The sequence below is a fragment of the Bombina bombina genome, chromosome 5, assembly GCF_027579735.1.
Source record: "Bombina bombina isolate aBomBom1 chromosome 5, aBomBom1.pri, whole genome shotgun sequence".
Lineage (NCBI taxonomy): Eukaryota > Metazoa > Chordata > Amphibia > Anura > Bombinatoridae > Bombina > Bombina bombina.
In genome coordinates, this window is record NC_069503.1 from 1045532487 (window position 1) to 1045559139 (window position 26653).

The window sequence follows — 26653 nt, forward strand, 5'->3', positions numbered from 1 at the left end:
GTGCTTCCACAAATGTAATAATTTAGCACCAAATTTCATCTATCAAATACAGAGATATTTCACCATATTCCTATGATGAATTTCAGATGGGCTGTTATACCTAACCGTTATTGGAGTGCCGATTATGGCAGAGCGACTTTTGTGATCTTTTCTGCATCAACATATCTATCTACATGGTCTTTGGAATATATTTCTCAAAACCAGTCTACCTTTAAAGGAACAGTCAAGTCCGAAAAAAAACAAAAAACGTTCATGATTCAAATAGGGCATGTAATTTTAAACAAGTTTCCAATTTACTTGTATCACCAATTTTGCTTTGTTCTCTTAATATTCTTAGTTGAAAGCTAAACCTAGGAGGTTCATATGCTAATTTCTTAGACCTTGAAGGCCTCCTCTAATCTGAAAGCATTTTGACAGTTTTTCACCACTAGAGGGCGTTAGTTCATGTGTTTCATATAGATAACATTGAGCTCATGCACGTGAATTTACTAAAGAGTGAGCACTGATTGGCTAAAATGTAAGTCTGTCAAAAGAATTGAAATAAGGGGGCAGTCTGCAGAGGCTTAGATACAAGGTAATCACAGAGGTAAAAAGTATATAACAGTGTAAGTAATGCAAAACTGGGGCATAGGTGATAATGGTATTATTTATATTTTTAAACAACAAATTCTGGTGTTGACTGTCCCTTTAAAGAGTTTGGCTGGGATTTTGAGATTGTACTTTGTTGTATTCACTTCAATTTTCTAATATTGGACATTAGCTCATTCTTTAAAGTATTATGGTTTACCATATGTGATTTGATTTAACATTTTTGCTCTTTACGTACATTTTTTATTATTAGGGTAAGTGCTGTTATTACTGAAAATGGGAAATACAAATAGTCAAATAATGTGATAATAAATCAGACTTATTTTTTAAATATATTAAAGACAGGACAGCGAGGATAAAGAAAGATCTCTGATTTTAATAGTTTTTGTTCATTAAAAAAGTTTAAACCTGCATAGCAATCATTTCAAAAATAATTATTTAATGTTCCATAATTAAACTGTACACAGCCTAGCTTTGAGACAACAAAGAGCTTGAGGGTTTGTAGCAGTCCAGTGCAATGGGCTATTGACACAAAAGTCTTGTTTCCAATTGCGGTTTTCCCCTTCTTTGTGTTGATGCTGCATATATATTTTTTGTACAGCTGTTGTCCATGTGTTGATGTATTTGCACTGGGCAGAAGGCTCAGTCTTGGGGCAGTATGTCTCAAAGTCGTTCAATGTCACGATATTTTTTCCTCAGGATGGAGACTTGATCTTTAAAGAGAACAGGGTCGAGTCTCATCTGTGAATGGATAAGCGGCATATAGCCAAACCAGCTGGCAAATGTGTTCATACAGGTCTGTCTCTGGGCAAAATGATCCGGATCTGCCCAGCGGGAAGCTCTGGAGGTCTGGAAAAAATAAAAATAAATAATTAAAAAATAATAATAATAATTAAAAAATAAAAATAATATATATATATTTATATATAAAAAAGAAAAAGTCTGTTTAACTTCCGTAATAAAATTAATCTTTATTATAGTGTCATTAAAATTGTTGCACAAGAAGCTAAGAAAAAGCTGTATATATATATATATATATATATATATATATATATATATACACACACACACACACACACACACACACAATTATATTAAATTATTATACTGTCACAATAAGCATTCACTGCTGTAGAAAACCACACGGAACCAGTCTGCCAAGGAATGCATTAATTTTTAGAAAGCAATGTCCCACTTTTTTGAAATATTAATCAGTCTGAGACTTTCTGCAATTGTTCTACCTTAAACTTCTAAACCTTTGTGTAGAACAAATTAGATTCTGGTTTAATTTGCTGTCCTTGTAAAACACCAATGTTTGTGTCAGAGTAAATTACACAATTGAAAAAGGAAATTAAAAAAGGATTCTGTGAGAAAACTGCAAATCGTTTAGAAAAGAGGTTTCTAACTTTTTGATTCTTTAAAAAACAGACTACAAGGGTAAACATCACATATGGTCAGTTTATTTTTAATGAAAATAAATAAAATTTATAGAGATATTTTATACAGTGCTTGCATTTTTAACTATTTAACGGGTCAGAGTACTGTAAAATTGTCTTTCCTTTAATGCATTTCCGAATACTTTTTATTACAGCAGCAGAGTATAAAATGTAAGAGAAACGTCTAAATTGGGTTTATTTTTGATCTTTGAACCCACAACCCATTAAAATGGTTAGAGCTTGCAGTGAAAACAGATCTCCTTATTTTATCACTTTCTGTACAGACACATGCTTCTTTATATTATCTCTGTCTATTTCTCAAAGTCCAATACTTACAAAGAACAATTGAAAAATTAACATTTTATTTCATCTGGCATTGAAATTTCTTCTGCAGCTTTTCTTTAGCCTATACTTACGTATAGAAACTTTAAGTTTAGGCAGGGATACCACAGGCAAAAGCAGCAATTTAATACACTTCAGCAAGTAAAATTGATCATTGGGAACAAATTAATGGGGAGTACAATTTAGGGTACACTATGCCTTTTATAATCCTTATTATACCCAGAACGTATTGATAAACCCTCTCATTCCTTATGTGTTTGGAATCTTGTGAGATAACAGTGTGTCCCAACACACTGGTTAAAAACTGGTTAAAACTCCTCTATTAAAGCTACAGAAGAATTTTATGTTTACAACAGTCTCTTCAGCCGTAAAATAACAGATAACCATTTAACATATGCATTGGGTTCCTGCTGTTCTGCAGAAGTCTGTTATTTCCATGCCCACACGTGGAACAGATGTGTGCTAATATAGCAGAAAATTGCTTTCTCTTCCAACACACATGTATTACTATTCCAAGAACAATGAAGTCCTATTTTGAAGAATTCCTCTGAGACTAAAACGAATATTATATGAACTGTTCTGAACCAAGTGCAGAAAAAAAGGTACCAACTGGTGCTAGAGGATAACATTATATTGTTCAGAGTATTTACAAAAACATATAGGTCAAAGGTTTTCATCATCAACTTTTCAACATCAGCTAAAACCCCTAAAAGGCAATTGAACAATTCTTGATTTGGTGTAAAAACTGAGCTTTTCCCTCGCACCCTAAGGAGGTCAAAAAGTAAATGCTGCAAATAAACTAGATGGTCTAAGCTCATTCCCACATTTTGAAAACCAAGGCTACAGAATTTGCTTTTTGTCTACTCTAGGGAGTGTGGGACAAAGCACAATTGTTACACAAAATAAGTAAGCATTTAATGCCCTTTTAGTTGTCAGTTTTAAGGATTCTGAACCTTAAGCTTATGCAGGTGTTCTGCAAATATACCAATTTCAAAATATCTTCACAGCTTATTTACATTTAACAACTTTTTTAAGCAACCTGTTCTCAAGTAAAGAGATTCATAAATCCTGGAAACTTTAAAGCCCTTTGGGGAAGAATGTTTTGCATAAAAAAGGTTAGTTAAAACTGTCTAACAGTTATTCTTAAACACAAATGAATGTTTGTGTGCAATTAATCTCTATAGCGGGGTTCTTCAAACCACGGGGAGGGGGTGTGTTGTATGAAAAAGACCACTGCTCCATAACCCTGTCCGCCTGCTCTGAGCAGACGGACAGACATCGCCGGAATACAACACGATTGAGTATGATCGGGTTGATTGACACCTCCCTGATGGCGGTCTGCAGGGGGCGGCGTTGCACCAGCAGCTCGTGAGCTGCTGGTGCAATGCTGAATATGGAGAGCGTATTGCTCTCCGCATTCAGTGATGTCTTCAGTGATGTCTGTCGGACCAGGTCCGACAGACATTTGATAAATATGCCTCATATGTGTGTGTGTGTTGTATGACAGAATGTGCATGGGTGTTGTATGAGAGTGGGTGTGCGTGGGTGTTGTATGAGAGTGGGTGTGCGTGGGTGTTGTATGAGAGTGGGTGTGCGTGGGTGTTGTAAGAGTGGGTGTTGTAAGAGTGGGTGTTGTATGAGAGTGGGTGCGTGCGTGTTGTATGAGAGTGGGTGCGAGTTGGATGAGAGTGGGTGCGAGTTGGATGAGAGTGGGTGCGAGTTGGATGAGAGTGGGTGCGAGTTGGATGAGAGTGGGTGCGAGTTGGATGAGAGTGGGTGCGAGTTGGATGAGAGTGGGTGCGAGTTGGATGAGAGTGGGTGCGAGTTGGATGAGAGTGGGTGCGAGTTGGATGAGAGTGGGTGCGAGTTGGATGAGAGTGGGTGCGAGTTGGATGAGAGTGGGCGCGAGTTGGATGAGAGTGGGCGCGAGTTGGATGAGAGTGGGCGCGAGTTGGATGAGAGTGGGCGCGAGTTGGATGAGAGTGGGCGCGAGTTGGATGAGAGTGGGCGCGAGTTGGATGAGAGTGGGCGCGAGTTGGATGAGAGTGGGCGCGAGTTGGATGAGAGTGGGCGCGAGTTGGATGAGAGTGGGCGCGAGTTGGATGAGAGTGGGCGCGAGTTGGATGAGAGTGGGCGCGAGTTGGATGAGAGTGGGCGCGAGTTGGATGAGAGTGGGCGCGAGTTGGATGAGAGTGGGCGCGAGTTGGATGAGAGTGGGCGCGAGTTGGATGAGAGTGGGCGCGAGTTGGATGAGAGTGGGCGCGAGTTGGATGAGAGTGGGCGCGAGTTGGATGAGAGTGGGCGCGAGTTGGATGAGAGTGGGCGCGAGTTGGATGAGAGTGGGCGCGAGTTGGATGAGAGTGGGCGCGAGTTGGATGAGAGTGGGCGCGAGTTGGATGAGAGTGGGCGCGAGTTGTATGAGAGTGGGCGCGAGTTGTATGAGAGTGGGCGCGAGTTGTATGAGAGTGGGCGCGAGTTGTATGAGAGTGGGCGCGTGCTGTATGAGAGTGGGCGCGTGCTGTATGAGAGTGGGCGCGTGCTGTATGAGAGTGGGCGCGTGCTGTATGAGAGTGGGCGCGTGCTGTATGAGAGTGGGCGCGTGCTGTATGAGAGTGGGCGCGTGCTGTATGAGAGTGGGCGCGTGCTGTATGAGAGTGGGTGGGTGATGTATGAGAGTGGGTGGGTGATGTATGAGAGTGGGTGGGTGATGTATGAGAGTGGGTGAGTGTTGTATGAGAGTGGGTGGGTGATGTATGAGAGTGGGTGAGTGTTGTATGAGAGTGGGTGAGTGTTGTATGAGAGTGGGTGGGTGATGTATGAGAGTGGGTGTGTGTCATTACGTTTTACAACACTTTGAAGTTTGACAAAATTGCAGCTATCTTGTTGTAAACTATTTCAGAAATTTTCAGACTAAAGCATAAAAATAGGGTTTCAAAGGTATGTGGTATCCTGGCACTGGGTCTTGGGGAAAAAAAAGCTTGAAGAAGAAGCCTGCTCTAGAGAGACAGTAAAGAGTATTTTTCTCCTGCTATGTAGCAGTCCATGTCCCCTTAATAACATGCAAATACATAGACGCTGTATCTGTGTTGCCTGCCCCTTTCCAGATGCTTTTTTTAAATTTAATCTAATTCATTAAAGCATCTTTTTGCAATCAAGTGCATAGATAAGATCTAATTCATTATAGCATATCTTTGTTTGCATTCATGGCAATAGAAAACTATACTTTATTTGTGTCCTGCTCAGGACCTGCAAGCCAGACTTTATCTGTATGTTTAAGCCTTTGCAGGGAGTTAAACACATAATTATCCCTATATAATGACACACTAATGAATTAGCATTTGCATTTGAATATCCCTTTAAGAATTAGAGAAAACTAATCCTAATAGCTAAATGAAATGGTCAGCAGGACTGCGTATTTATATTATATTTAGCAAATGTATAATGTAGAGAAGCCATTAACAAGAGCATATTTGTAGGATACTCACCTGTCCCATCATGGTCTCTTTATACTGTTTTTTCTGTGTCACTTTGATAGGGGGCAGCTTTGTCACAGCAGATACCAGAAAGTTTATGAGGATATCTTCACAATTGGCTAATTGGTCCACCATGTTCTTCAGACTGACAGGTAAGTAATGTGTGTAAAGGTAGTGATAATATCTGCCGAGAGCAATATAGACCAGGTAAATAACTTCACAAGTCAACCAGAAGAAACCTTCTGTATGCAACAGACCAAACATGAAAATAAGAAAATTACTTTTTCTTTAGAATCATAAAATAACAACAAGATTTCCTGGTGCACAGGTTCATCGTCGTCATTAGTACTCAACAGTTCTTTTGGACAACTGCTGAAACCTCTGAATGAGTTACACTGCATATAAGTTAAACACATAGTTAAAGTAAGTTCCAGAGTAGCAATAAACTACAGGTAGCTAGCTGTAGTTAGCTAATTGGTAAGCTAATGGGCAGAGCCATATGGGTAGCCACCAATCACCAGCTAGTTCCCAGTAGTACATTGTTGCTGCAGAGCCTACATAGGTATGTGTTTCAACAAAAGAAACCTAGAGAACAAGAAGTTAATTTGATAACAAAAGAAAACTAAAATCCAATTTTATATGCTAATGTCATTGTTTGTAAGAACAGTAAACTTTAGTGCAGTACTGACCACACGGACACTGATGTGTTGCATTAGGTTACCTAGACTAAATGTAATGGCGATACAGTTTTGGTGCATTTCATGACTTCAGGAATGACACCGTCAGGTTGTGCTACATGATAGACATTTTGTTACTATGTTGTTCTTTCATTGCATCACAGCACTGCTTTTGTGCAGTTTGCGGATTGTGCATTAGGGAACTCTCAGTCCTGGCACTCTGATGTCAAAAAAGTGCATCAGCCGCTCAACTATGTTTGTGGTGTAGTGTAAGAGCTGTGTGATTTGTGTGTGAGAGAAGAAGTGTGTTCATTCTGTCTGTAGACACTAGAAGACAATCAGCAGTGGTTACAGACGAGCTACTTTGGTCTAGTGCTAGACAGGTTTATATTATTTCTGATGTCAGTTATGTACCTGGTTACTTCAGACCATAGAGAAATTACTCTCTTATGAGGTACTATAGTTGGCAATTAGCCGGTCCTCTTATAAATCTTCAATCTGATTAACTTAAAGGGACACTGAACCCAATTTTTTTCTTAGAGCATGTAATTTTAAGCAACATTCTAATTTTCTCCTATTATCAATTTTTCTTTGTTCTCTTGGTATCTTTATTTGAAAAAGAAGGCATCTAAGCTAAAGAGACAGACAATTTTTGGCTTAGACCCTGGACAGCACTTGTTTATTGGTGGGTGAATTTATCCACCAATCAGCAAGAACAACCCAGGTTGCTCACAAAAAATGGGCTGGCATCTAAACTTACATTGTTGCTTTTCAAATAAAGATACCAAGAGAATTAAGAAAATTTGATAATAGGAGTAAATTAGAAAGTTGCTTAAAATTGCATGCTCTATTTGAATCACGAAAGAAAAAAATTGGGTTCAGTGTCCCTTTAAGTCATTGAGACCCCTGACTATGGTTGGATTAATATTGTAGTGGACAGAGAATTGGGGGTGTCATTTCATTATTATTGGACCAAGGCAGCAGTGTTTTGAGGTTTCCCTAACGTTAAGGGCTCAGTAAAGCCATTAGAGACGCCATATATAAGGTCCTAAAAAAAGTGCATTAGGATCTGATATTATGTAAAGAGAATTAAAAGGGATATTCATTTTTTTGCCTAAACACATGGGATATAAAAGCTAATTCAATTTAAACTGAAACTAATACTACAGTATGCTCATTTGCTGATAGGTACTTCATTTTCATGCACACTGATTTCTAGCTACAAATGCTCTTTGTACCTATCAACCAATGAGCATTAGTAAGAAGCACATACCGAATACTGCAGTATTGGTTCCATTTTTAATTGGCCTCAAATTTTTAGATAGAAAGAAAATGTAAAAAAATGTACAAAATAAGCAATAATCCATACACTTCTGCGCTTACATAGGAATACAATTTGTGAAATAGGTTTTCTTACTTGTGGTAGATAGCAGCTCCTGTTAGTACCATGGAATAGTCATTAGTCCACTTGGATGTGTAACCCCATCTCTCTTTGGCACTGTCCCAGAAGTGACTACGGGCTGGATATCCCACAATCCTCTCTGGAAAGCTCTGCCAAACCGTAAAGGCAAAGTCCACCTGCAAAAAAAAAAAACAAAAAAAACACAAATATGTAATTTAAGAATGAGCCACTAAAATTGTGCACTTTAGACTCCTCATATTAAATAATAAATAATATGCATAAATGAGCAGAGGATAAAACAGATCTTGAAAAACAAATCTGTTCAGTTAATTTCCTTATCTTTGCTTTGCCACTCGCACACCTGAGGCCTCTACAGATAAATGCCGCCCAGTCATCCTGAGGTTTGTGAAAAATAAATGAATGGGGAGGTATTTTTAGATTTATTTTTTATAAAAGGTTGATGCCTTAATAGCGTGCAGCCAATTATTCCTTTTAAAGGTATAGTAAAGACCTTAAAGGGACACTAAAGCATACAACTTTCCATTTGCTTCTGCTATCTTATTCGATGTGTTCTCTTGGTAATGCTTGTTGAATACCTTTTAAAACGAATAGAAAGGTCAAAATTGAAACTTCATGAATGCAAATTCAGTCTGACGCCATACAAACCACCATTCTTATAAAGCAAAATCTTTGAAATATTATCCTTCTTTCGAGAAATTAAAATCTGTACAGCTTTATAAAAAAAAAAAATAAAGGCTGTTCTTTTTTTAAACTTACTCAATAATATATATTTTTTTTTTAACACTAAGCTTGATTTATGGAGAAGAATTTAGTACTAAAGGCAGTTATTTAAATAGGAACATAAAAGTCAAAATTAAACTTCCATAATTCAGATAGAGAATGCCATTTTAAAGGCCCAATCAACACAGTAGATTTTCATAATCAACAAATGCAAGATAACAAGACAATGCAATAGCACTTAGTCTGAACTTCAAATGAATAGTCGATTTTATTTCTGACCATTTTAAAAGTTATGTGGATTTCCACTACCCCTGTACCATGTGACAGCCATCAGCCAATCACAAATGCATATATGTTTATTCTGTGAATTCTTGCACATGCTCAGTAGAAGCTGGTGACTCAAAAAAATTAAATATAAAAATACTTTTTTTTAATGGAAGTAAATTGGAAAGGTGTTTAATATTGCATGCTCTATCTGAATAATGAAAGTTTAATTTTGACTTGAGTGTCCCTTTAAGAGACTTTCAATGATATGCAAGGAATTATATATTTGTGTGTTAGATTTTACCAATATATAGTCCGTAGTAATACACAAAAAAGATCAGCTTTTTATTTTGCCCTTTCCAGAACATCCTCATGGACAGCAGTGGATGCAGCAGCAGATATCCCGACAGCTGCTCACCTAACCTACAGGCTATAGGCGAGGATCCAAATATTAGCTAACTGCAATCCCAGCTGTTTCATGGGGCAACGATAACTAAAACATAACAGGGAAATAAATGGCCAGATACGGAACTATATTTCCCTGTGTGGCTTTATCTTTCTAATGAAAGTAATTAGGTTGAAGATTGCGTGTTTTACAGCTTTTAAAATATCACACGTACAGAGACCGATAAATTAAACAGATAAGCATTTAAACTCACTTCCAATTCTACGGTTTAATCCACAACTATAAAGATGAGAATCGAAGATGAGCGAAAGATTATATTTTGGTTAAAAAAGCTAAAAACATACTTTTTTTTTTACCATTGGTTTGGCTGTCAGTATTCTCTTTTAAACGGACACTAAAATACATTTTATTCATACATAGTATATATCAGTATGAAGTCCCACATTGTATAGGATCCACATATATGTTTTAAATCTGTCCTTTTATTAGCAAAATGTGGGTTGTTTTCCAGTTTAGGAACACACCCCCCTTGGGTATTGTGTATCTTAACTCTTTTACAATAGCCAGTTAGGGACAGATACATAAATGAGTTCCTGTGCTGATCAAGCAATCAGTGGGCAGAATGTTGCAGGTAGTCTCTCTGGTGGTAGTGGAAGGTTCACAGTTGTCAGTGGCAAATTTCATAATGAAAGTAAACTCAATCAAATATTTCAAATGTTATCCACTAAAATAATGTCTTAGAAGACTGTATACTGTATTTGATATGGCCGGAGACTTGTCTGATTTTTATGCAGCTAAAAATCCACCCCTGCTGTCTCAGGACTAACTATACATTAAAAGAAACATACATTTTGACTGTACATATGAACCAGAACAGCAGTTTAGGCAGCACACATTCATGCAGACTTAAAGGGACATTGTACGCTGAAATTTTATCCTGTTTTACTGTGTCCCCATACCACCTGCAGGACAAGTTAAATCCTTTAACTTTATATTGGCATTTCAAAAAGCTGATTTTACCTGTAGTATCCCTATGAAAGTTATAGAAAAGCTCTGAAAGCATAGCTAAAAGAAGAAATTACATTCCCAGTGGGAGGTAGGAGAGATAATTAATATTTTAATTTTCAATTGTTTTCACTACACATTGGGCTTTGGTAAAGACACATATGTGTGTAAGCTGAACCCAATTAAATGGGTTGTGGTTTCAATTTAAAAAATATAACAACAAAAAAAAAAAACAGCTTTTTCATATACACAAATAAACCTAAGAACACAATTCTCATACATGTTATACTCTGCAGCTGGTATACAAACTAATTGGAAACACATTAAAGGGAAAACAACTTTACAGTGTACTGTCTAACACAAGCGTATTCCGTTTTCTAGGTGGTATCACTGTTATAAGTAACCTGTAAAGTAGCATGAATCCTTCATGTTTTTATTGTTCATCCTTACTCAACCAAATCATTTGCTAGTCCTTTTCCTGTCACACTGCTCCCCATAACTAGAAGTGACAGACTGTTTAGTGACCCTTCTCAGGCTTTCCTTATCCTTGAAATAAAGAGATGTCCTGAAGTTTTCATTTTCAAGAGTTTTTTTCCTTTTCTGTGAAAGGACATTAAACACCTTTTGCTTTTATTTAAAAATTGTGCTTATCCCAATTGTGTGTGTTGTTCTATGCTTTTACTCCTTTGAACAGGGACACTATTCCTAAGAAGGCCACTGTTTATTGGTGGCTACATGAATATGCCACTTCTATCTGGCTCACAAGCCATATCCTATACAAGAGTGACAGAGCATTGAGGGACATTTTACCCGTTTAACCCTTTTGTTCAATAACAAACAAGCTAATGAATAAGAGAAAAAGAGAATATCAATTTAAATATATTGTAGTTTATTCAATAAGTATTTTTTTTTTATCCCTAATGGCAAGCTTGACACTGACTAGCAATACAAATCAAATGACTAAATATTTCAAATATGAATAATAAAAAACAAACACAAAACTGATAGGAAACATAATTTATGCTTACCAGATAAATTCCTTTCCTTCCGGTTAGAGAGAGTCCATGGCTTTATACCTTACTGTTAGTAAATACAACACTTGGCCACCAGGAGGAGGAAAAGACACCCCAGCCAAAGGCTTAAATATCCCTCCCACTTCCTCATTATCCCAGTCATTCTGCTGAGGAACAAGGAAAAGTAGGAGAAACATTAGGGTATAATTGGTGCCAGAAGAATAAAATAAATAATAGGGGACTGCACATAGACAATAAAAAATGGGCGGGGCCGGTGGACTCTCCCTATCTGGAAGGAAAGAAATTTTATCTGGTAAGCAAATATTATGTTTTCCTTTCTAAGATAGGGAGATCGAGGGCACCACAGCCTGCAAAACTTTTCTCCTGAAAGCTGCTTCAGCCGAAGCAAAAACATCAAACTTTTAAGATTTTGAAAAAGTATGTAAGGAGGACCAGGTAGTCGCCTTACAAATGTGATCCATAGAGGCCTCGTCCTTAAAGGACCAAGAGGAAGCCACTGCTCTAGTGGAATAAGCCGTTATTCTCTCAGGAGGACGATGTTCCACTGTCTCGTAAGCTAAGCGGATGACACTCCTTAACCAAAAAGATAGGGATGTCGACGTAGCCTTCTGCCCCTTACGCTTCCCCGAATAGACAACTAATAAAGAGGAAGATTGTCTAAACTCCTTAGTAGCCTGAAGTTAGAACTTCTAACAGCGAGCCACATCCAAATTGTGAAGTAAGCGTTCCTTCGATGAAGAAGGATTAGAACACAAGGAAGGAACCACAATCTCGTTATTAATGTTGCAATCTGACACAACCTTAGAAAGAAAACCTAATTTAGTTTGTAAAACTGCCTTATCTGCATAAAAAAAATCAGATAAGGGGGCCCACATTGCAAAGCAGAGATCTCAGAAACTCTGCGCGCAGAGGCAATAGCCAATAAAAAGAGAGCCTTCCAAGATAACAATTTAATGTCAACGAAATGCAGAGGCTCAAACGGAACCTGTTGCAAAACCCAAAGAACAAGATTTAAGCTCCAAAGAGGAGCCCCAGATCTAAACACAGGTCTGATCCTAATCAGAGCCTTATCAAAGGACTGCAAGTCTGGAAGCTCAGCCAGTCCCTTGTGCAATAAAACAGACAGGGCTGAAATCTGTCCCCTCCGGGAACTAGCGGAAAGGCCCTTCTCCAGCCCATCCTGGAGAGAAAAGAAAAGATACTGGCAACCTTAACTCTGTGCCAGGAAAAACCCCGCTCTTCACACCAGAATAAATAGGTCCTCCACACCTTGTGGTAGATACGCTGAGTAACTGGTTTACAAGCTTGAATAAGAGTATCAATGACACTCTCAGGGAAACCTCTCTTAACTAAGACTAAGCATTCAATCTCCACACAGTCAGCCTCAGAGAATCTAGATTTTGATGAACAAATGGACCTTGTATCAGCAGGTCTCTGCGACAAGGTAACTTCCACGGAGATGAGGACATCCCCACTAGATCCGCAAACCACATCCTTTGCGGCCACGATGGAGCAATCGGGATTACTGATACCCGCTCCTGCTTGATGCGGGCCACAACTCGCGAAAGAAGCTGTAATGGAGGGAAAAGATATACGAGTCTGAACCTCTAGGGCACTGCTAGTGCATCTATTAGATCCGCTTGGGGATCACTCAACCTTGCCCCGTACCTGGGTAGCTTGGTATTGAGATGGGATGCCATGAGATCTATCTCCGGCTTCCCCCACTTGCTGCACATCTCTGCAAACACCTCGGGATGGAGAGACCATTCCCCAGGATGGAAGGATTGCCTGCTGAGAAAATCCACCTCCCAGTTGTCCACAACCGGAATGTGGATCGCTGACATCGAACTGCTGTGGGCCTCTGCCCACTCCAGAATCTGAGATACTTCCTTCATCGCCAAGGAACTTCTTGTTCCCTCTTGATGTTTGATGTAAGCCACTGAGGTTATATTGTCTGATTGGAATCTGATAAACTGGGACTAACCCAGAAGTGGCCAAGTCTTCAAAGCCTTGAAGATTGCCCATAGTTCTAAAATATTGATCGGGAGGGAGGACTCCTCCTGAGTCCACAACCACTGTGCCTTCCTGACAACCCCAAACAGCTCCCCAACCGGAAAGGCTTGCGTCTGTAGTTACAATCTCCCAGGATGGTCTTAAGAAGCATGTCCCTTGGGACAGATGATCTAGACAGAGCCACCAAGAGAGGGATTCCCTCAACCAGCTGTCTAATACTATCTGTTGAGACAGATCTGAATGATCGGTGTTCCACTGTCTCAGCATGCACAGTTGTAAATGTCCGAGACAGAACCTGGCAAAAGGAATGATGTCCATGCAGGACACCATGAGACCAATCACTGCCATACACTGAGCCACAGAGGGACTCAAGGAGGTCCAGAAGGCAAGACATGCCGAAGTTAGCTTGCAATGTCTCTGGTCTGTTAGAAGTATCCTCATGGATATGGAGTCTATTATAGTACCCAGGAATTCCACCCTGGTACTTGGGATAAGAGAACTCTTTTCTAAGTTTATCTTCCATCCATGTGATTGAAGAAGACGAAAGGATAGTGCTTGCACCAGATTATCATTTAAGTATGGGGCTACTGCAATACCCTGAGTTCTAGCAACGGCTAGAAGAGCCCACAGAACCTTCGTAAAGATTCTTGGTGCAGTAGCTAGGCCAAACGGAAGGGCAATGAACTGGAAGTGCTGGTCCGGGCATGCAAACCTCAGGAACTGAAAGTGTTCCCTGTGGATTGGAAAATGAAGGTAAGCGTCCTTCAGATCTATAGTGGTCATAAACTGAGAAATTTGTTTAAGAACTTTATGTCCAGAATTGGGCGAAAGTTCCCTCCTTCTTTGGGACCACAAAAAAGGTTTGAATAAAACCCCAAACCTCTTTCTTCAATAGGCACCGGGACAACAACGCCTAAGGAGGACAGATCCCGAACGCACCCTAGAAAGGCATCTTTCTTTTCTGGTCAGGTAGACAGATTCGAGAGAAGGAATCTGCTCCTTGGTGGATGAGATTTGAAGCCTCTCTTGTATCCCTGAGATACCACCTCCAGGACCCACGGATCCTGTACATTCTTGAACCAGGCGTCTGAAAAAAGAGACAGTCTGCCCCCTACATGATCCGCTACTGGTTCGGGGGGTGCCCCCTTCATGCCAATTTGTTTTCGGCAGGCTTCTTATTCTGCTTGGATTTATTCCAGGACTGAGCCGGCTTCCAAGCACTCTTGGGTTGCTCGGGCTTGGAGGAGGATTGTGGTCGTTGGGATTTGTCAGAACGAAAAGAAAATTAGAAGATTGCCGTCCCTAAGACTTGTTCTTCTTATCTTGCGGTAGGAAGGCACCCTTGCCTCTGGTAACCGTAGAAATAATGGAGTCCAGGCCTGGGCCAAATAAAATCTTTCCATTGAAAGGAAGAGAAAGGAGTCTGGACTTAGACGTCATATCTGCAGACCAAGACTTCAACCAGAGCCCCCGACGGGCTAGGACAGCAAAGCCAGAGGCCTTTGCATTTAGGCGAATAATTTGCATGTTCGCATCACAGATAAAAGAATTAGCAATTCTCAGAGCTTTAATTCTGTCTTGAATATCCTCAAAGGGAGACTCCACCTCAATTAGTTCAGACAAATAGTCGCACCAGTAGGTAGCCGCTCTGGCAACCGCAGCAATTGCAGCCGCCGGTTGAAACAAAAATCCTGTATGTTGAAACATCTTTCTCAGAAAGGATTCCCTTTTCTTATCCATCGGCTCTTAAAACGAAGAACCATCCTCAAGAGGTATATTAGTACATTTAGCAAGCGTATAGTTAGCACCATCCACCTTAGGAATGGAGCCCCACAAATCCAGTTGAGAGTCTGGGACCGGGAACAACTTTTTAAAAGTAGACAAGGGGGAAAAGGAAGGACCAATTCTTTCCTAATAATGTTCGCCATCTTAATCCTAACATGACGAAAGGCAAAGAATGACTGGGGTAATGAGGAAGTGGGGGGGATATTTAAGCCTTTGGCTGGGGTGTCTTTGCCTCCTCCTGGTGGCCATGTGTTGTATTTCCCAACAGTAAGGAATGAAGCTGTGGACTCTCCCTAACATAGGAAGGAAATAAACCTTTCCTTTCTATAAATAAAGTAACAAAGCATTTTGTTGTTGTACGGTACTGGAAAACTGCTGTTTTAGTGTCTTCTCTGGAATTACTGTCATTTTGAACTCCACCCCAACAAAGGTGGATTGGTAAGACTACAATTCCCAGAATGCTAAGAGATTATGATCATATGTCCCTTTGTAAGCCAATCACCAGAGGAGAATGTCAAAGATTCCCTTCCCCAATAACTTCATGTGGTACAGTCTGCCAAAATGGAGTAGTTAAAGGGATAGGAAAGTCAAAATTAAACTTGCATGATTCAGAGAAAGCATGCTTTTTTAAGACACTTGTAAATTCACTTTTATTTTCAAATGTACTTGGTTCTCTTGGTCTCCATTGTTGAAAAAGAATATGTACATATACTACACTAGTGTGAGTTAGCTGATGATTGGTGCCTACACACATTTGACTTTTGTAATTGGCTATATGTAATTGGCTGACTAAAATTGTTCAGCTAGCCCTCAGTAGTACATCACTGCTTCTTCAGCAAAGGATATCAAGGGAATGAAGCAGATATGATAATAGAAGTAAATTGGAAAGTTGTTTAATATTGCATTTTCTATCAGAATCATGAAAAGAAAGAAAAAACATAATTTATGTAAGAACTTACCTGATAAATTCATTTCTTTCATATTAACAAGAGTCCATGAGCTAGTGACGTATGGGATATACATTCCTACCAGGAGGGGCAAAGTTTCCCAAACCTTAAAATGCCTATAAATACACCCCTCACCACACCCACAAATCAGTTTAACGAATAGCCAAGAAGTGGGGTGATAAGAAAAAAAGTGCGAAGCATATAAAATAAGGAATTGGAATAATTGTGCTTTATACAAAAAAATCATAACCACCACAAAAAAGGGTGGGCCTCATGGACTCTTGTTAATATGAAAGAAATGAATTTATCAGGTAAGTTCTTACATAAATTATGTTTTCTTTCATGTAATTAACAAGAGTCCATGAGCTAGTGACGTATGGGATAATGACTACCCAAGATGTGGATCTTTCCACACAAGCCACTAGAGAGGGAGGGATAAAATAAAGACAGCCAATTCCTGCTGAAAATAATCCACACCCAAAATAAAGTTTAACAAAAAACATAAGCAGAAGATTCAAACTGAAACCGCTGCCTGAAGAACTTTTCTACCAAAAACTGCTTCAGAAGAAGAAAATACATCAAAATGGTAGAATTTAGTAAAAGTATGCAAAGAGGACCAAGTTGCTGCTTTGCAGATCTGGTCAACCGAAGCTTCATTCCTAAACGCCCAGGAAGTAGATACTGACCTAGTAGAATGAGCTGTAATTCTCTGAGGCGGAATTTTACCCGACTCAACATAGGCAAGATGAATTAAAGATTTCAACTAAGATGCCAAAGAAATGGCAGAAGCTTTCTGGCCTTTCCTAGAACCGGAAAAGATAACAAATAGACTAGAAGTCTTACGGAAAGATTTCGTAGCTTCAACATAATATTTCAAAGCTCTAACAACATCCAAAGAATGCAACGATTTCTCCTTAGAATTCTTAGGATTAGGACATAATGAAGGAACCACAATTTCTCTACTAATGTTGTTGGAATTCACAACTTTAGGTAAAAATTCAAAAGAAGTTCGCAACACCGCCTTATCCTGATGAAAAATCAGAAAAGGAGACTCACAAGAAAGAGCAGATAATTCAGAAACTCTTCTAGCAGAAGAGATGGCCAAAAGGAACAAAACTTTCCAAGAAAGTAATTTAATGTCCAATGAATGCATAGGTTCAAACGGAGGAGCTTGAAGAGCTCCCAGAACCAAATTCAAACTCCAAGGAGGAGAAATTGACTTAATGACAGGTTTTATACGAACCAAAGCTTGTACAAAACAATGAATATCAGGAAGAATAGCAATCTTTCTGTGAAAAAGAACAGAAAGAGCGGAGATTTGTCCTTTCAAAGAACTTGCGGACAAACCCTTATCTAAACCATCCTGAAGAAACTGTAAAATTCTCGGTATTCTAAAAGAATGCCAAGAAAAATGATGAGAAAGACACCAAGAAATATAAGTCTTCCAGACTCTATAATATATCTCTCGAGATACAGATTTACGAGCCTGTAACATAGTATTAATCACGGAGTCAGAGAAACCTCTTTGACCAAGAATCAAGCGTTCAATCTCCATACCTTTAAATTTAAGGATTTCAGATCCTGATGGAAAAAAGGACCTTGCGACAGAAGGTCTGGTCTTAACGGAAGAGTCCATGGTTGGCAAGATGCCATCCGGACAAGATCCGCATACCAAAACCTGTGAGGCCATGCCGGAGCTATTAGCAGAACAAACGAGCATTCCCTCAGAATCTTGGAGATTACTCTTGGAAGAAGAACTAGAGGCGGAAAGATATAGGCAGGATGATACTTCCAAGGAAGTGATAATGCATCCACTGCCTCCGCCTGAGGATCCCGGGATCTGGACAGATACCTGGGAAGTTTCTTGTTTAGATGAGAGGCCATCAGATCTATCTCTGGGAGCCCCCACATTTGAACAATCTGAAGAAATACCTCTGGGTGAAGAGACCATTCGCCCGGATGCAACGTTTGGCGACTGAGATAATCCGCTTCCCAATTGTCTACACCTGGGATATGAACCGCAGAGATTAGACAGGAGCTGGATTCCGCCCAAACCAAAATTCGAGATACTTCTTTCATAGCCAGAGGACTGTGAGTCCCTCCTTGATGATTGATGTATGCCACAGTTGTGACATTGTCTGTCTGAAAACAAATGAACGATTCTCTCTTCAGAAGAGGCCAAAACTGAAGAGCTCTGAAAATTGCACGGAGTTCCAAGATATTGATCGGTAATCTCACCTCCTGAGATTCCCAAACTCCTTGTGCCGTCAGAGATCCCCACACAGCTCCCCAACCTGTGAGACTTGCATCTGTTGAAATTACAGTCCAGGTCGGAAGAACAAAAGAAGCCCCCTGAATTAAACGAAGGTGATCTGTCCACCACGTTAGAGAGTGTCGAACAATCGGTTTTAAAGATATTAATTGATATATCTTCGTGTAATCCCTGCACCATTGGTTCAGCATACAGAGCTGAAGAGGTCGCATGTGAAAACGAGCAAAGGGGATCGCGTCCGATGCAGCAGTCATAAGACCTAGAATTTCCATGCATAAGGCTACCGAAGGGAATGATTGAGACTGAAGGTTTCGACAAGCTGTAATCAATTTTAGACGTCTCTTGTCTGTTAAAGACAGAGTCATGGACACTGAATCTATCTGGAAACCCAGAAAGGTTACCCTTGTTTGAGGAATCAAAGAACTTTTTGGTAAATTGATCCTCCAACCATGATCTTGAAGAAACAACACAAGTCGATTCGTATGAGACTCTGCTAAATGTAAAGACTGAGCAAGTACCAAGATATCGTCCAAATAAGGAAATACCACAATACCCTGTTCTCTGATTACAGACAGAAGGGCACCGAGAATCTTCGTGAAAATTCTTGGAGCTGTAGCAAGGCCAAACGGTAGAGCCACAAATTGGTAATGCTTGTCTAGAAAAGAGAATCTCAGGGACTGATAATGATCTGGATGAATCGGAATATGCAGATATGCATCCTGTAAATCTATTGTGGACATATAATTCCCTTGCTGAACAAAAGGCAATATAGTCCTTACAGTTACCATCTTGAACGTTGGTATCCTTACATAACGATTCAATAATTTTAGATCCAGAACTGGTCTGAAGGAATTCTCCTTCTTTGGTACAATGAAGAGATTTGAATAAAACCCCATCCCCTGTTCCGGAACTGGAACTGGCATAATTACTCCAGCCAACTCTAGATCTGAAACACAATTCAGAAATGCTTGAGCTTTCACTGGATTTACTGGGACACGGGAAAGAAAAAATCTCTTTGCAGGAGGTCTCATCTTGAAACCAATTCTGTACCCTTCTGAAACAATGTTCTGAATCCAAAGATTGTGAACAGAATTGATCCAAATTTCTTTGAAAAAACGTAACCTGCCCCCTACCAGCTGAACTGGAATGAGGGCCGTACCTTCATGTGAACTTAGAAGCAGGCTTTGCCTTTCTAGCAGGCTTGGATTTATTCCAGACTGGAGATGGTTTCCAAACTGAAACTGCTCCTGAGGACGAAGGATCAGGCTTTTGTTCTTTGTTGAAACGAAAGGAACGAAAACGATTGTTAGCCCTGTTTTTACCTTTAGATCTTTATCCTGTGGTAAAAAAGTTCCTTTCCCACCAGTAACAGTTGAAATAATAGAATCCAACTGAGAACCAAATAATTTGTTTCCCTGGAAAGAAATGGAAAGTAGAGTTGATTTAGAAGCCATATCAGCATTCCAGGTCTTAAGCCATAAAGCTCTTCTGGCTAAGATAGCCAGAGACATAAACCTAACATCAACTCTAATAATATCAAAAATGGCATCACAGATAAAATTATTAGCATGCTGGAGAAGAATAATAATATCATGAGAATCACGATTTGTTACTTGTTGCGCTAGAGTTTCCAACCAAAAAGTTGAAGCTGCAGCAACATCAGCCAATGATATAGCAGGTCTAAGAAGATTACCTGAACATAGATAAGCTTTTCTTAGAAAAGATTCAATTTTTCTATCTAAAGGATCCTTAAACGAGGTACCATCTGACGTAGGAATGGTAGTACGTTTAGCAAGGGTAGAAATAGCCCCATCAACTTTAGGGATTTTGTCCCAAAATTCTAACCTGTCAGGCGGAACAGGATATAATTGCTTAAAACGTTTAGAAGGAGTAAATGAATTACCCAATTTATCCCATTCCTTGGAAATTACTGCAGAAATAGCATTAGGAACAGGAAAGACTTCTGGAATAACCGCAGGAGCTTTAAAAACCTTATCCAAACGTATAGAATTAGTATCAAGAGGACTAGAATCCTCTATTTCTAAAGCAATTAGTACTTCTTTAAGTAAAGAGCGAATAAATTCCATCTTAAATAAATATGAAGATTTATCAGCATCAATCTCTGAGATAGAATCCTCTGAACCAGAAGAGTCCAAAGAATCAGAATGATGGTGTTCATTTAAAAATTCATCTGTAGAGAGAGAAGATTTAAAAGACTGATTACGTTTACTAGAAGGAGAAATAACAGACAAAGCCTTCTTTATGGATTCAGAAACAAAATCTCTTATGTTATCAGGAACATTCTGCACCTTAGATGTTGAGGGAACTGCAACAGGCAATGGTACATCACTAAAGGAAATATTATCTGCTTTAACAAGTTTGTCATGACAATTATTACAAACAACAGCTGGAGGAATAGCTACCAAAAGTTTACAGCAGATACACTTAGCTTTGGTAGATCCAGCAGGCAGTGGTTTTCCTGTAGTATCTTCTGGCTCAGATGCAACGTGAGACATCTTGCAATATGTAAGAGAAAAAACAACATATAAAGCAAAATAGATCAAATTCCTTATAAGACAGTTTCAGGAATGGGAAAAAATGCCAAATATCAAGCTTCTAGCAACCAGAAGCAAATGAAAAATGAGACTGAAATAATGTGGAGACAAAAGCGACGCCCATATTTTTTTAGCGCCAAATAAGACGCCCACATTATTTGGCGCCTAAATGCTTTTGGCGCCAAAAATGACGCCACATCCGGAACGCCGACATTTTTGGCGCAAAATAACGTCAAAAAATGACGCAACTTCCGGCGACACGTATGACGCCGGAAACGGAAAAGAATTTTTGCGCCAAAAAAGTCCGCGCCAAGAATGACGCAATAAAATGAAGCATTTTCAGCCCCCGCGAGCCTAACAGCCCACAGGGAAAAAAGTCAAATTTTTGAGGTAAGAAAAATATGATAATTCAATGCATAATCCCAAATATGAAACTGACTGTCTGAAAATAAGGAAAGTTGAACATTCTGAGTCAAGGCAAATAAATGTTTGAATACATATATTTAGAACTTTATAAATAAAGTGCCCAACCATAGCTTAGAGTGTCACAGAAAATAAGACTTACTTACCCCAGGACACTCATCTACATATTTGTAGAAAGCCAAACCAGTACTGAAACGAGAATCAGTAGAGGTAATGGTAAATATAAGAGTATATCGTCGATCTGAAAAGGGAGGTAAGAGATGAATCTCTACGACCGATAACAGAGAACCTTATGAAATAGACCCCGTAGAAGGAGATCACTGCATTCAATAGGCAATACTCTCTTCACATCCCTCTGACATTCACTGCACGCTGAGAGGAAAACCGGGCTCCAACTTGCTGCGGAGCGCATATCAACGTAGAATCTAGCACTAACTTACTTCACCACCTCCCTTGGAGGCAAAGTTTGTAAAAACTGATTTGTGGGTGTGGTGAGGGGTGTATTTATAGGCATTTTAAGGTTTGGGAAACTTTGCCCCTCCTGGTAGGAATGTATATCCCATACGTCACTAGCTCATGGACTCTTGTTAATTACATGAAAGAAAAGTGTTGTATGTCCCTTTAACTTTGCTACCTGCCTGAATTAGAACATTTTATTTAAAACGAATCCTCTAATTTCGTTTAAAACATGGAAACTTTTACTAATAAGCTTCTTGGAACATAGATTTTGTGCTGAATTTAATGACTCTGTAAAAAATGCCCATATACTTATCTGTAGTAATGACAGTGGCACAATTCATTTGATGGATCTGCCTCAAAGTTATTTTTGTTAGTGACTAATAACACATTTAATTAAAAGTAAAGGGACTTGGACTGAATCTTTCATAAAATTAACAGAATTATTTGACCCAAGGAATTGACATTACAGTATATTTCTATTGTAATTTTTATATATATATATATATATATATATATATATATATATATATATATATATATATATATATATATATATACATATAACATCTTATGGGTAATAGGAATTGTTTGATTTTGTGTTGGTTGTAAATAATCCCGTCCTGCATCAGTATGAGAGATACTCATTATGAAACACTAATTACTGAATTGAATGTTTCAGCTTTCTCTGAATGATGTGGTGAAAAGATAGTATGAACGCTACTTGTCTTCCCATCTGCTTGTGGTGACATTTTAAGAAAGTATTATATTCAAATGAAGAGGCCAATTAGTGGGTAACAAAAAAAAAGCTCTTCCAGAAGGTGACAGTTTTTCCTGAAGAATAGCTAAAATAAGACTGCTTTAGCAAGAGATTTGAAAAAGCTGCGTTCTTCTGCTTCAATAAAAATATAATAAGGTACAACACTAGTGGTATGGCTGTCGGATTCACAGTTTTCAAAGGCGTATCAGAATCCAGTTTAATATGGCGAGAGGCTTCATCCCCCAGAGATCCACATTTTTATTTTCATAATTTCTGCACATGCAATGAAGCTCTGCAGAACATTCTAAAATGGCTGAGGTGCTAATTAGGTCACTGACATTTTCTACCAGTTCCAAGCCTTGCCACAGAGAGAGAAAATGAAGCGGCAGGGTGGTGATTAGTAGATTTCTTGCACATGATGCAGAAGAGTTAGAAAAACATAAAAGTGTTGGTTTTCATATCATGACTCAAACAGACCATATTCATTTTAAACAACTTTACAATTGACATCTTTTACCAAATTTGCTTAATTCTCTTGGGATCCTTTGTCAAAGGAGCAGCACCGCACTTACTGGGAGCTAGCTGAAAACTCCAGGTGAGCCAATAACAAGAGGCATATATGTGCAGCCATCAATCGGCAGTTAGCTACCAGTAGTTAATTGCGGCTCTTGAGCCGATCTAGGTATGCTTTTTAAACAAAGGATACAAAGATAAAGAAGCAAATTAGATAATAGAAGTACATTTTAAAGTGGTTTAAAATTGTATGCTCTATCTAAATGATACTTTTTTTTATTGGGTTTCATATCCCTTTAATACATGCTCCTGACTTTTGTATGTTTACAATATCCCTTTAAGAGCATGACCCCAAATCACTATTGAAAGGAACTTAAAGAAAAATATCACCTGAACATCTCTGTGTAAAAAAGGAAGATATATTACCTCAAATTTCCTAAGTATTCACATCCCACTGTAAAGAAACTTTAAGCAGCCAGTCAGGATGCTGGTCCCAGGACCTGCACAGTCATGTTATTTGCCTATTAGTTTAAGAAAGCACTTACTCTGGTGAGCTAAAGAAATTTTGAGGTAAAATATGTCCAGGTGATATTTTCATGTCAGTTTTTTACAGTTATGCTGCATCACTTTCAGTTGATTTAACATAGGAGTATTATGTCCCTTTCAGTTACCACAAATGATTGTGAATAAAGAAGAGTGAAAATGAATGGAGGAGTATTTCATTGGTTCAGAACATTAAAACCAAGTTGTTCTTTGTCCCATGTGCTGTTTTTTTTTTTAATGAAAAACACAATTTATGCTTACCTGATAAATTTATTTCTCTTGTGGTGTATCCAGTCCACGGATCATCCATTACTTGTGGGATATTCTCATTCCCAACAGGAAGTTGCAAGAGGACACCCACAGCAGAGCTGTAATATAGCTCCTCCCCTAACTGTCATAGCCAGTCATTCGACCGAAAAACAAGCCGAGAAAGGAGGAACCATAGGGTGTAGTGGTTACTGTAGTTTAAATTTAAAAATTACCTGCCTTAAAATGACAGGGCGGGCCGTGGACTGGATACACCACAAGAGAAATAAATTTATCAGGTAAGCATAAATTGTGTTTTCTCTTGTAAGGTGTATCCAGTCCACGGATCATCCATTACTTGTGGGATACCAATACCAAAGCTAAAGTACACGGATGAAGGGAGGGACAAGGCAGGAACTTAAATGGAAGGAACCACTGCCTGTAAAACCTTTCTCCCAAATATAGCCTCCGAAGAAGCAAAAGTATCAAATTTGTAAAATTTTGAAACAGTATGAAGCAAAGACCAAGTCGCCGCCTTGCAAATCTGTTCAACAGAAGCCTCATTTTTAAAGGCCCAAGTGGAAGCCACAGCTCTAGTGGAATGAGCTGTAATCCTTTCAGGAGGCTGCTGTCCAGCAGTCTCATAGGCTAGCGGATTAAGATTCTTAGCCAAAAAGAAAAAGAGATTGCCAAAGCCTTTTAACCTCTCCTCTGTTCAGAGTAGACAACAAAGCAAGCAGATGTTTGACGAAAATCTTTAGTAGCTTGTAAGTAAAACTTTAAAGCACAGACCACGTCCAGATTGTGTAACACAAGGATGGAACCACAATCTCTTGATTGATATTCTTGTTAGATACCACCTTAGGTAAGAACCCAGGTTTGGTACGCAGGACTACCTTATCCGTATGAAAAATCAGATAAGGAGAATCACATTGTAAGGCAGATAGCTCAGAGACTCTACGAGCCGAGGAAATAGCTACCAAAAAAAAAAAAAGAACTTTCCAAGATAAAAGTTCGATATCTATGGAATGAAGAGGTTCAAACGGAACTCCTTGAAGAACCTTAAGAACCAAGTTTAAGCTCCATGGTGGAGCAACAGGTTTAAACACAGGCTTGATTCAAACTAAAGACTGACAAAATGCCTGAACGTCTGGAACATCTGCCAGACACTAGTGCAAAAGAATAGACAGAGCAAAAATCTGTCCCTTTAAGAAACTAGCTGACAATCCTTTTTCCAAACCTTCTTGGAGAAAAGATAAAATCCTAGGAATCCTGACCTTACTCCATGAGTAACCCTTGGATTCACACCAATAAAGATATCTACGCCATACCTTATGGTAAATTTTCCTGGTGACAGGCTTTCGTGCCTGTATTAAGGTATCAATAACTGACTCGGAGAAGCCACGCTTTGATAAAATCAAGCATTCAATCTCCAGGCAGTCAGCCTCAGAGAAATTAGATTTGGATGGTTGAAAGGACCCTGAAGTAGAAGGTCCTGTCTCAGAGGCAGAGACCATGGTGGAAAGGATGACATGTCCACTAGATCTGCATACCAGGTCCTGCGTGGCCACGCAGGTGCTATCAGAATCACAGATGCTCTCTCCTGCTTGATCTTGGCAATCAGTCGAGGGAGCAGAGGAAACGGTGGAAACACATAAGCCAGGTTGAAAGACCAGGGCACTGCTAGAGTATCTATCAGTGTCGCCTTGGGATCCCTGGACCTGGATCCGTAACACGGAAGCTTGGTGTTCTGGCGAGACGCCATGAGATCCAGTTCTGGTTTGCCCCAACGGAGAATCAGTTGTGCAAATACCTCCGGATGGAGTTCCCACTCTCCCGGAAGAAAAGTCTGACGACTTAGAAAATCCGCCTCCCAGTGCTCTACACCTGGGATATGGATAGCTGATAGGTGGCAAGAGTGAATCTCTGCCCAGTGAATTAGTTTTGAAACTTCTAACATCTCTAGGGAACTTCTTGTTCCCCCTCGATGGTTGATGTAAGCTACAGTCGTGATGTTGACCGACTGAAATCTGATGTACCTCAGAGTTGCTAACTGAGGCCAAACCTGAAGAGCCTTGAATATCGCTCTTAGTTCCAGAATATTTATTGGAAGGAGAGACTCCTCCAGAGTCCACGATCCCTGAGCCTTCAGGGAGTTCCAGACTGCACCCCAACCTAGAAGGCTGGCATTTGTTGTTACAATAGTCCAATCTGGCCTGTGAAGGTCATACCTTTGGACAGAAGAACCCGAGATAGCCACCAGGGAAGAGGATCCCTGGTCTCTTGGTCCAGATTCAGTTGAGGGGCCAAATCTGTGTAATCCCTGCTCCACTGAATGAGCCTGCATAGTTGCAGCGGTCTGAGATGTAAGCGTGCAAACGGCACTATGTCCATTGCCGCTACCATTAAGCCGATTACTTCCATACACTGAGCCACCAAAGGGCGCGGAATGGAATGAAGAACCCGACAGGAATTTAGAAGCTTTGATAACCTGGACTCTGTCAAGGTAAATTTTCATTTCTACAGAATCTATCAGAGTCCCTAGAAAGGAAACTCTTGTGAGTGGGGATAGAGAACACTTTTCCTCGTTCACTTTCCACCCATGCGACCTCAGAAATGCCAGTACTACGTCCGTATGAGACTTGGCAATTTGGAAGTTTGACGCCTGTATCAGGATGTCGTCTAAATAAGGGGCTACTGCTATGCCCCGCAGCCTTAGGACCGCCAAAAGCGACCCTAGAACCTTTGTAAAGATTCTTGGGGCTGTAGCTG

General features: G+C 39.6%; 1 protein-coding gene across 1 annotated transcript in view; it reads right to left on the minus strand.

Moving 5' to 3' along the window:
- Positions 1-944: 944 nt before the first annotated feature.
- EXT1 (exostosin glycosyltransferase 1) overlaps positions 945-26653 on the minus strand; it is a 478718-nt gene continuing 453009 nt past the window's right edge. Inside the window, exons 9-11 of the mRNA XM_053715307.1 lie at positions 7934-8094; positions 5852-6023; positions 945-1437 (exon numbers count right to left, since the gene is read on the minus strand). Coding sequence (XP_053571282.1) covers positions 1252-1437; positions 5852-6023; positions 7934-8094 — 519 coding nt within the window. The 3' untranslated portion in view covers positions 945-1251. The remainder of the gene's footprint in view (positions 1438-5851; positions 6024-7933; positions 8095-26653) is intronic.